General features: G+C 44.4%; 1 protein-coding gene across 1 annotated transcript in view; it reads left to right on the top strand.

The window, feature by feature from the left end:
- The window catches only part of cntn1b (contactin 1b), a 50,452-nt gene that overhangs the window by 29,955 nt on the left and 7,997 nt on the right, over positions 1–12,500 (top strand). Inside the window, exons 16-20 of the mRNA XM_063217819.1 lie at positions 3,235–3,364; positions 5,342–5,491; positions 7,465–7,535; positions 8,748–8,982; positions 11,399–11,514. Coding sequence (XP_063073889.1) covers positions 3,235–3,364; positions 5,342–5,491; positions 7,465–7,535; positions 8,748–8,982; positions 11,399–11,514 — 702 coding nt within the window. The remainder of the gene's footprint in view (positions 1–3,234; positions 3,365–5,341; positions 5,492–7,464; positions 7,536–8,747; positions 8,983–11,398; positions 11,515–12,500) is intronic.

The raw sequence follows: 12,500 nt of genomic DNA, 5'->3' as shown, positions 1-12,500 counted from the left end.
TGTTTAAAAATCTTAAACGACCACAGAGCCTACCTCATTATCCAGTTGAAGTTCCCGGAAATTTATTTTAAATTGAGAACTACAATCTAAATCCAACCCTATCCATTTCGTGGGTGTGCATCTTTGCATCGGAGCATCAGGTCATAGTCATACAGTCGATGTTCATGGCAATCGCACAGATAATCGTGCGAATTTACCTGATTACAAACTGAACCAGCATGAAGTTTTGCATCAGCCCCAGACAACTTGAGCGGCAAAACAACAAGGAGAAACTCATATTTCATTTTTTACGCTGCACACGCTCCTTTTAAAACATGCCCTGTGTGAGGGGATTTTGGCCTCGCGCAGGGACTGTTAAATGGAAAAGCATGGTGTACTGTCTGACCTGTCACTGCCGCACCGTTGACTGTCAGGATTTGGCCTGTTGAAACTTTTCCAACTTTTGTCTTAAAATCAGGCAATTTTGCAGTTTTTTTGTAGCTAACAGGTATGCTGTTCTTGCAAACACTTTTAAAACAAGTAAGGTCGCCAAATTCCGCCCACTTCACTGATCACTTCACTGTGAACGTGATAAATTAATGTCACTATTTCAAATACTATTTGATTATGCTATCGTATATTTTTGGATAGCGGCAACTGTGTAGATGAGGTAATGAGCAATATTAGCTACCATTGGTGGCCCTTTCTATCGTAATTTGGAGATAACGTCCAGCATGTCCAAAATCTAGTTTCAGCACAATTCGCCGGCGAAAGGCTCCCAATTCCGACCGCTTGATTTCAGGTCACGATATTTCCGTTAGTCTACTGTTATTCCGTCATGCTGTTTTGCTTGTTTCGTTCATACTTGTAGTCCTAAAGCGAAACAGGGAAGCAGCCAGGGCGAGTTTTTAGCCAGAATGTCGTCGTGAAATTAAAGTTCCACCTTCATGCTGCCGTTACGACACCCTTCACAATGCTGTTTATGGCCGTTTGACTCAGTTTTAAATGTCATCACCGTTTCAAATAGTAAGCATACAAACATCGTATCATGTTGATATCCATTCCTGACTTAAACAGTGGACACATAATTAACTATCATCACTTTAAAGTAGGTGGGCAGAATTGGGGGACGGGCGGAGGCAACTTATAGCTTGTTACGCACGCAGTGAAGCACTGGACGCGCTCTGTTTCGAGTTCTTTGCATGGTCCGTAATTATAGGCTACCAAACGGAAAAAAAATATCCACATAGAAGAAATCAAGTCTTCAGTTTCAATAATCCACGTTACTGCGTTCCGTGGCACAAATGTAGGCTATGCCTACCATAACATACAAAGAAAGTCTCTCGCGGCCAAAAGTGACTGAGCTCACCTGATGCTTCTGATATGAGTTTACATTTTATTGACATGATATTTAAACTTTGCAATGATTCACGGTGTAATCCAAAAAGTCAGAGAATGCGAGCACCCACCACTAAAGGGAAAAGGTCCCCAACACTGTTTGATGATTCATGGTGGAGTGAACAGTGTTGCCGACTTTTACTTTCCTCATACGCCGATGTAACCATCTGCGTGAGAATGATGGAATGCTTCGTTTGCACACCTCTTGCTGTTTCTTGGCTCGCAGTGGCTGTGTCGAAGACAAAGTTTGAATTCTTTGCCGTCTACAAACGCTAGAAATAGGCTACTCTTCTCGGTAAACCTAAAAAGATGGGCTGATGGTAGTTTCTCTCGTAACAGCGTTAGTATCCATAGATGATTTGACGACCTGTTTAAAAGGGGGTTGTAGCCTGCCAGCAGTCTCTGCAAGCCCGAATGATCACAATTAATGTTACCAGATTTTTTTTTGCCAGAAGCGACTGCTGTTCTGACTGCGTTAACGTTCTGGGGTTATAAATGCGAAATGATAACTGACGTGATGGACATCTAGGAACCGAAATGTGGAACCGACAGCCAAGGCACGTTTCGATGCCAAGTAGAACCTTAGCCTTTCATTCAATTCCATTAAGGAACCGAATTTCGGTACCCAGTCCTACACACACACACACACACACACACACACTTGCAGACACAGGCACGCACACATGCAATCACACTCACTCATACACCCATCTGAATACTTGTGTTGTGCGGTGCAATGTTGGCGTCCAGCGTGTGGCGCTGTTTTACTAGGCTAGTCATGCAATGTGGTGGACAAACTTTTACTTTCACTTCTGATCAGAAATGGCCACCACTACTGAGAACCAGAAACCTTGAAGAATTTAAACACTGAATTAAAAAAATTGAATTAAAAAAAAAAACAGGAAATGTTCCACCAATAACATTTGCAACGTTTCCGACAGTAAAATCTCACCGACGTATGTATAAAATGATTAATATATATAATGAGAAATATGTATACAAACATTAATAGATAACTGAAAAGTCAACCTGATATAGCGCCACCATGTGGTTAAAGGTGCCGTTTTATGCTCGTCCATAGATGTACGGCTGTTTTTCTAAAAACATATTGAATACATTTTTTCCACAAGTTTTCAAATCAAGTGCCGGCTGTTGGCACGAAACGTTGATTAGCCTAGCTATCAGCTAGCTGCTACTCTCGGATACACACAGAGCAGGGGGAGGGAGCCAATCAGAGACGCCTCATTTTCTCGTCATGGATATCCACGGAAAACCCTGTCGTGTGGCCACAAGCCACTTAACCAGCCTGTAAAGACGTCTTGAAACAAAGCAACCAGCATGTTTTTAAAACAAAACCGATGTATAATGCATTCAATAATAATAGCACCACAGTCATATTGATGAAATGACGATGAAAGTGGATCTTTAAATGAGATGTTTTGGTGCGTGACAAGTTCGTGAGGTTCATCTGGACGCGATGCAGTGAGCACAGCCAGTGTAGTCTAGTGTAGTGTAACTATTATTATGTTGTTATTATATGTGTAGTGTAACTGTTTATGTTTATGTTATTATTATTACATGTGCTGTGTAATGTAACTATTATTACGTCATTATTATTATTATATGTGGTGTGTAGTGTAACTGTTATTATGTTACAGTATTGTTATATGTGGTGTGTAATGTAACTATTATTATGTTACAGTGTTATTATGTGGTGTGTAGTGTAACTGTTATTATGTCATTATTATTATTATTATATGTGGTGTGTAGTGTAACTGTTATTATGTTATTATTATTACATGTGGTGTGTATTGTAACTATTATTATGTTATTAATATTACTAAATGTGATGCGTAGGTGCGTGACAAGTCGGTGAAGTTAATCTGGACGCGTGGCAGCGAGCACGGCCTGCCCATCAGTCACCACATCGTCCAATCACGAGACTTCTACGCCAAAGACCCAGACCACTGGAAGGTGGCCAAGACCTGTGAGTTCATCACACACACACACACACATACGCACTCACGCAAGCACGCACGCACGCATGCACACACACACACACACGCACGCACGAACACATGCACACACGAACATCCACACACACACACACGCACGCACACACACATCCTCCTCCTCTTCTCCTCCTCAGCTCCAGTGCTCCTGGATCGCTATGCCACACTCATCTCTTCTCCTCTCCTCCTCCTCTTCTCCTCTCCTCTTCCTCTCCTCTTCTTCTCCTCTTCTCCTCCTCCTCTTCTCCTCATCTCTTCTCCTCCTCCTCTCCTCCTCTTCTCCTCTCCTCCTCTTCTCCTCCTCTTCTCCTCTCCTCCTCTCCTCCTCTTCTCCTCTCTTCTCCTCCCTTCTCCACTCTTCTCCTCTCCTCCTCTTCTTCTCCTCTCCTCCTCCTCTCCTCCTCTTCTCCTCCTCTTCTGCTCCTCAGCTCCTGTGCTCCTGGATCGCTATGCTACAGCAGCTTATCTCTCCTCTTCTCCTCATCTTCTCTCTTCACCTCGTCTTTTCTCTTCTCCTCCTTCTCTTCTCCTCCTCTTCTCCTCCTTCTCTTCTCCTCCTCATCTCTCCTCCTCTTCTCCTCATCTCCTCTCCTCTCCTCATATCTTCTCCTCATCTCTTCTCCTCTTCTGCTCCTCATCTCTTCTCCTCTTCTCCTCCTCATCTCTCCTCCTCTTCTTCTCCTCATCTTCTCCTTCTCTCCTCCTCTTTTCTCTTCTCCTCCTCTTCTCCTCCTCAGCTCCTGTGCTCCTGGATCGCTATGCTACACTCTTCTCCTCTTCTCATCTTCTCCTCATCTTCTCCTCCTCTTCTCCTCTCCTCTTCTTCTCCTCATCTCTTATGCTCCTCATCTCTTCTCCTCTTCTGCTCTCCTCATCTCTTCTCCTCTCCTCCTCCTCTTCTCCTCCTCTTCTCCTCTCCTCATCTGTTCTCCTCTTCTCTCCTCTCCTCTTCTCTTCCTCTTCTCCTCATCTCTTCTCCTCTTCTCCTCCTCAGCTCTTGTGCTCCTGGATCGCTATGCCACACTCATCTCTTCTTCTCCTCTCCTCATCTTCTCTTCTCCTCCTCTTCTTCTCCTCTCCTCCTCTTCTCCTCCTCTTCTTCTCCTCTCCTTCTCTTCTCCTCCTCCTCTCCTCTTCTCCTCATCTGTTCTCCTCTTCTCCTCGTCTTCTCCCCCTCTTCTCCTCCTCTCTATCTTCTCCTCTTCTCCTCCTCTCCTCCTCTACTCCTCTCTTCTCCTCCTCTCCTTCTCTTCTCCTCCTCTTCTCCTCTCCTCTCCTCTCCTCCTCAGCTCTTGTGCTCCTGGATCGCTATGCCACACTCATCTCTTCTTCTCCTCTCCTCATCTTCTCTTCTCCTCCTCTTCTTCTCCTCTCCTCCTCTTCTCGTCTCCTCCTCTTCTCCTCCTCTTCTCCTCCTCATCTCTTCTGCTCTCCTCCTCCTCTTCTCCTCCTCTTCTCCTCCTCTTCTCCTCCTCTTCTCCTCTCCTCATCTCTTCTCCTCCTCTTCTCCTCCTCATCTCCTCCTCATCTCTTCTCCTCCTCTTCTCCTCTGCTCATCTCTTCTCCTCCTCTTCTCCTCTCCTCATCTCCTCTCCTCCTCTTCTCCTCTCCTCCTCCTCTCCTCTTCTTCTCCTCTTCTCCTCCTCCTCTTCTCCTCATCTCTTCTCCTCCTCTTCTCCTCCTCAGCGCCTGTGCTCCTGGATCGCTATGCTACACTCATCTCTTCTTTTCCTCTCCTCCTCCTCTTCTCCTCCTCTTCTCCTCTCCTCTTCTCCTCTCCTCATCTCTTCTCCTCCTCTTCTCCTCATCTCTTCTCCTCATCTCTTCTCCTCCTCTTCTCCTCCTCTTCTCCTCCTCTTCTCCTCCTCATCTCTTCTCCTCCTCATCTCTTCTCCTCCTCTTCTCCTCTTTTCTCTTCTCCTCATCTCTTCTCCTCCTCTTCTCCTCCTCAGCTCCTGTGCTCCTCGATCGCTATGCCACAGCGGCAGAGGTCGTTGACCTGTATCCCTACATGCTGTACGAGTTCCGGGTCGTCGCGGTCAACGAGCTCGGAGAGGGAGAAGCCAGCTGGGCCTCCAAGAAGATCACCACCTGGGAGGCAGGTAAATACAACATAGTAACATTGTAACATATACAGTGTAACCTCTCTGCGCTACCGTAGAGGCAGGTAATTACAATAGTATACAGTGTGACCCCTCTGGGCTACCGTAGAGCAGGTAATTACAACAGTATACAGTGTGACCCTATTGGGACACCGTAGAGAAGATCACCACCTGGGAAGCAGGTAATTACAACAGTAGACACAGTATGACCTCTCTGGGACACCGTAGAGGCAGGTAATTGCAACAGTATACAGTATGACCTCTATGGGCTGCAGTTCAATACAACAGTATACAGCATGACCCTTCTGGGACACCGTATAGAAGATCACCACCTGGGAAGCAGGTTAATACAACAGTATACAGTGTGACCCCGCTGGGACACCGTAGAGATACAGTATGACCACCTGGTACACCGTAGAGTCAGGTAATTACAACAGTATACAGTGTGACCCTTCTGGGCTACCGTAGAGGCAGGTAAATACAATAGTATACAGTGTGACCTCTCTGGGACACCGTAGAGGCAGGTAAATACAATAGTATACAGTATCACCACCTGGGAAGCAGGTAAATACAATAGTATACAGCATGACCCTTCTGGGACACCGTAGAGATACAGTATGACCCTTTTGGGACACCGTAGAGCAGATCACCACCTAGGAAGCAGGTAAATACAACAGTATCTCTCAGAGCCAGCAGGCGTCAGGGCCCGATTGGAGGAGGGAGCAGGCGACAGGGCCCGATTGGAGGAGGGAGCAGGCGTCAGGGCCTGATTGGAGGAGGGAGCAGGCGACAGGGCCTGATTGGAGGAGGGAGCAGGCGGCAGGGCCTGATTGGAGGAGCGCACTTATACCCTCTGTAGTAAGTGGAACACTGAACAAAATAAGGTCTAAATGCACACCATGCTAAGTATAGTGTTTTACCATTAAGGTCTAACTGCACACCATGCTAAGTATAGTGTTTTACCATTAAGGTCTAACTGCACACCATGCTAAGTATAGTGTTACCCTATGCACATTGGGTTTACATGGCTCATATGAGTGTGGATTAAAATGATGACTTTTGTGTGTCATTTTAGTACAAAGTTGCTTTTTAGAAGAGAGTACATTGTTTTGAGACCAGGCGTTCATTTTGAAGGAGGAGTGAGTGGTTTTGCCCATTGCATATACTGTAGTGTATTCAGGTTGTGTACACGAGTTCTCAGATAACAGGTAGAGTTGCCAGGAGGAGTAGAGTTCTCTTGCCTGACGACCTTTCCAGGAACAGTAGAGTTGACTTTTGAGCGGTGACCTTTTCAGGAATTGTAGCCGTGACCTTTTCAGGAAGTGTGGCTGTGACCTTGAGTGCGTTACAATATGCGACCTTGCCTCCCCCACTTGTGCTTGTGGCCTCACCCCACCTCCTGGACCCTCCATCGTGAAGAAAACGATAAAGTTTCCCAGCTGTCAGCCTCGCCACAACAACTTTTGAGGGACTGTTTTTCATTCACCATCCCAATTGCAAATGAGAAGAAGACTTTATAATTGAGCTTTTGCAAGATATTGAAATATAATGCTGTGGTCAGTGATGTCAACATGATATATTACTTCCTGGTACGAGGAGACAAGCACAAGTGGAGGAGGCAAGGTCGCATATTGTAACGCACTCCTTTTCAGGAAATGTAGCCGTGACCTTTTCAGGAAGTGTAGCCGTGACCTTTGCCCTCTGGTTGTGTCCACAGTGCCTGTGGTGGCCCCTACTGACGTTGAACCAACCCCCCCCCCCCCACACACACACACCCCACACACACACACACTACTCTACATAACTAGTTATACCCCTGATGTCCCTCTGCTGCCCTCTACAGTGTCTGTGGTGCCCCCTACTGCCGGCCCCCCACACGTTATATTCCTGTGTGTGTGTGTGTGTGTGTGTGTGTGTGTGTGTGTGTGTGTGTGTGTGTGTGTGTGTGTGTGTGTGTGTGTGTGTGTCCACAGTGCCGGTGGTGGCCCCTACTGATGTGTCCGGCTTCGTGGGGATCGATGGAGAACTCACTATCACCTGGACGGTAAGACAACTGGCTGCGTTGCTGTGGCAACCCAAAAGCGTACCTGCTGTGTTACTAGGATAACTAGGTTGCTGCGTATTGTTATGGTAACAAATGTACCTTATTTGTTGCGATGGTCATGTATCCCCATTCAGCCAGAGCCGTACTTCATTGTTTTTATGTGGTGGGCTAATGTGATGTAATGTAATGTAATATAAGTAATGTAATATAAGTAATGTAATGTATGTAAGGGATAACGGCCAACGAGCCTGGGAACTCCCACACTGCCTTTAGTTCTACACAATCGTTTCGATCTGAAAGACAGTCTGGGGAGGATGACTCATAACGTCCAAGATCATGGGCACTGTGTCATAATGGCCAAGCATTCCGACCTTTACAGTTTCTCTGCCCAATCAGAGAGCAGGGCAGTGTGTCATAATAGCCAAGTATTCTCTCCCCTACGGAATTTACAATAGGCAACTCCCCAGACCTAATCTCACTTGTGACTAGGTCTGGTGGTAACCAGGCAAAAGACCAACGAGGTGACCGGTCCCTCGAAGTTCTTGGTGAGGCGGCGGCTCAGAACTCCTAGAATCTCCTAGAACGTCTAGAATCTTCGTTTGGAATGCCGCCGCTGTGATTATTTAATGTTCTCTAGGTGATGTGCACGGCTGTGATTATTTAATGTTCTCTAGGTGATGTGCACGGCTGTGATTATTTCATGTTCTCTAGGTGATGTGCACGGTTTCTACAGCGTTATCCCTTCGGCATTCCAAACTAAGATTCTATGCGCGTCTAGTTCTAGTCGCACGCTTCCACAGAATCAATGGTCAACCCATCAGCCAATCAGAAAAGACAATTCCGGTGCTGTAATGTTATGTAGTGTTATGTAATGTAGTGTAGTGTAATATATTGTTATAGTGCATAATGTAATGTAGTGTTATGTATTGTAATGTAGTGTAATATATTGTAATAGTGCATAATGTTATTTGTTGCAATTTGCAGCCCATCCAGCCTCAGTACTACTACTGTGAGAAGTGTGGCTACGTGGTGGAGTAATATCATGTAATTTAGTGTAATAGAATGAAATAGAGTGGAATGTAATGTAATAGAATATAATATAAACTGGTGAGAAGTGTGGCTCCGTGGTTGAGTAATATCATGTAATTTAGTGTAATATAATGCAATATAATGTAATATAATATAATGTAATGTAATGTAATCTACTTGCAGCCAATCCAGCCCCAGTTCTACTACGGTAAGAAGTGTGGCTACATGGTGGCCTTCAAACCTCACGAGAACTACGACTGGGGGTGGGCCACCGTTCCCGACCCCGAGACCAGGCGCTACAACCACCGCGACCTTCACCTGACCCCTGGCACGGAGATACAGGTCAAGGTCAAGGCCTACAACAGCAAAGGGGAGGGGCCATACAGTAACTCCTCTGTGGTCTACGCTCCGGAGGGAGGTGAGTGTTTATGGGTAATGTAGTTTACTATTCACTATTATGACTAGGGAGGTGAGTGTTTATGGGTAATGTAGTGTACTATTCACTATTATGATTAGGGAGGTGAGTATTTATGGGTAATGTAGTGTACTATTCACTATCATGGGTAATTAGGTTTACTATTCACTATCATGGGTAATTAGGTTTACTATTCACTATTATGGGTAATTAGCTTTACTATTCACTATTATGATTAGGGAGGTGAGTATTTATGGGTAATTAGGTTCACTATTCACTATTCACTATTATGGGTAATTAGGTTCACTATTCACTATTCACTATTATGGGTAATTAGGTTCACTATTCACTATTATGATTAGAGTATTTATGGGTAATTAGGTTCACTATTCACTATTATGATTAGAGTATTTATGGGTAATTAGGTTCACTATTCACTATTATGGGTAATTAGGTTTACTATTCACTATTATGATTAGGGAGGTGAGTATTTATGGGTGAATAGGTTTACTATTCACTATTATGGGTAATTAGGTTTACTATTCACTATTATGATTAGGGAGGTGAGTATTTATGGGTGATTAGGTTTACTATTCACTATTATGATTAGGGAGGTGAGTATTTATGGGTAATTAGGTTTACTATTCACTATTATGGGTAATTAGGTTTACTATTCACTATTATGGGTAATTAGGTTTACTATTCACTATTATGATTAGGGAGGTGAGTATTTATGGGTGATTAGGTTTACTATTCACTATTATGGGTAATTAGGTTTACTATTCACTATTATGGGTAATTAGGTTTACTATTCACTATTATGATTAGGGAGGTGAGTATTTATGGGTAATTAGGTTTACTATTCACTATTATGATTAGGGAGGTGAGTATTTATGGGTAATTAGGTTTACTATTCACTATTATGGGTAATTAGGTTTACTATTCACTATTATGGGTAATTAGGTTTACTATTCACTATTATGATTAGGGAGGTGAGTATTTATGGGTAATTATGTTCACTATTCACTATTATGGGTAATGTAGTTTACTATTCACTATTATGATTAGGGAGGTGAGTATTTATGGCTAATTAGGATTACTATTCACTATTATGATTAGGATTATTTGGGCTCGTTTTTGTTGTGGTCAGGTCTCGATAAAACCCAGATGTCCGTCTCTGGACAGTGCAATAGAACACGCGCAGGTCAAGCATGCCGTTTGGGAAACCATTAATTGTTATGCTCTTGGTCAGAGAGTGAGTTAAAGGGACACTGTGTGAGATTTTTAATAATAATAATAATAATTGTATTTGTATAGCACTGTGTCATACAAGGCATGTAACTCAAAGTGCTTAACAAATGGGAAAAAAACATTGTTAGAGATAGATTTAAAAGGGGAGGTATAGAGGAGAGGCAGAAAAAGCAGGAAGGCAGAGGAAGAAGAGATAGACAGAGAATGTAGAGTCATAAGGTCAACGTAGGTTAGGACCAGGATTCTTAGATGTGTAAGGTCCATAGTGGCTGGGCCTATCATAAGTCATAGATAGTCACACAGAGATTGGGCGCTCATTTGGCTACCCATTCACTAATGTTACCTTTTTCATAGATAAGAATACTTCCCACCACCATCAAATTCTAAGTATTCATCATTATGACTGGAAAAATTGCACTTTTCATACATGAAAAGGGGGATCTTCTCCATGGTCCGCCATTTTGAATGTCCAAAAATAGCCATTTTTAGCTGCAAAAAAGACTGTACTTTGGCCATACTAGAAAATATGACTTAGTTACATAGTTAACGTTCATGAAAAGGCCAAATTTGGCAAAAGGGAACCCAGTTTCACTGAGCAGCATAGTTGTAGTACCTTTTTTGACCATTTCCTGCACAGTGTCCCTTTAAAGTCCGCACATCCAAACATCTGACCTGGGAGAAGGACAAGCAAATGCTCAGATAAGAAAAGGGAAAAATGTCTAGATGTGTAATGACTATTGGAATTATGTGTGTATGTGTGTGTGTGTGTGTGTGTGTGTGTGTGTGTGTGTGTGTGTGTGTCCACAGTCCCCACAGAGCAGCCTCTAGATGTGTAATGACTATTGGAATTATGTGTGTGTGTGTGTGTGTGTGCGTGCGTGCGTGCATGCGTGTGTGTGTGTGTGTGTGTGTGTGTGTGTGTGTGTGTGTGTGTGTGTGTGTGTGTGTGTGTGTGTGTGTGTGTGTGTCCACAGTGCCCACTGAGCAGCCTCTGGATGTGTAATGACTATTGTGCGTGTGTGTGTGTGTGTGTGTGTGTGTGTGTGTGTGTGTGCGCGCGTGCGTGCGTGTGTGTGTGTGTGTGTGTGTGTGTGTGTGTCCACAGTGCCCACTGAGCAGCCTCTGGATGTGTAATGACTATTGTGTGTCTGTGTGTGTGTGTCCACAGTGCCCACTGAGCAGCCTCTGGATGTGTATGCGCGGCCGGTGAGCGCCACTGAGGCGCTGGTCTGGTGGATCCCCGTCTTCCAGCAACCACCACTACAGTGGGTAGATGGGTACCAGGTGAGGAGACACACACACACGCACGCACGCACACACACACACACACACACACACACACACACACACACACACACACACACACACACACACACACACACACACACACACACACACATGCACACACACATGCTCACATGTTCTACTGTAGCACGTGTTTGCTTCTATGCATATATTAGTAAATGCTTTATCATGTATTCAACACGGGCCATATATTTATTTTTTAACTTAAACCCCTTAAAATCAAGATGTCCAGGTGCGGTACTATACTACACTAACCCGTGTGTGTGTGTGTGTGTGTGTGTGTGTGTGTGTGTGTGTGTGTGTGTGTGTGTGTGTGTGTTCAGGTGCGGTACTGGCATAAATACTACACTAACCCGTGTGTGTGTGTGTGTGTGTGTGTGTGTGTGTGTGTGTGTGTGTGTGTGTGTGTGTGTGTGTGTGTGTGTGTGTGTGTGTGTGTGTGTGTGTGTGTGTCCAGGTGCGGTACTATACTACAGTAACCCGTGTGTGTGTGTGTCCGTGTGTGTGTGTGTGTCCACGTGCGGTACTATACTAGCCTAGAAATCTAGACGCCCCTAGTGACCGCAAATTGAATTTGCTCCCGGGGGTCAGTCTAGCGGACCCCGGTCGTTTTGCGAGGCTGAAAGTTATCCGATGACAAGGCCAATCAAATCGCGAGGAGCGATAGTAAACACAGACTTTCTAAGAAGAAACATGGCGGCCGTCCGTGCTACTTACAGTACGAAAGTTTTTACTCAATTTAAAAAGTCAGGATGATAATACATTTCGTGGCTGACATGGATTGATGTAAAAATACACCATGAACTTATCGGACACAAATAGATCACTACACATTACCATTTGATCATTCAATGTTTTAAGCTAGCTCTGTAAGCTAATTTGAGCATTTTACAGAACCAGACAGTCACACGCTATTATCAGACATCTATTGTAGGTGTAGAATGAAACTGCCCCAATTTCTTATA

The sequence above is a fragment of the Engraulis encrasicolus genome, chromosome 15 (genome assembly GCF_034702125.1).
Source record: "Engraulis encrasicolus isolate BLACKSEA-1 chromosome 15, IST_EnEncr_1.0, whole genome shotgun sequence".
NCBI classification, from domain to species: Eukaryota; Metazoa; Chordata; class Actinopteri; order Clupeiformes; family Engraulidae; genus Engraulis; species Engraulis encrasicolus.
The sequence above is the reverse complement of the archived record's forward strand: the minus strand, read 5'-3'. Positions and strand labels throughout refer to the sequence as shown.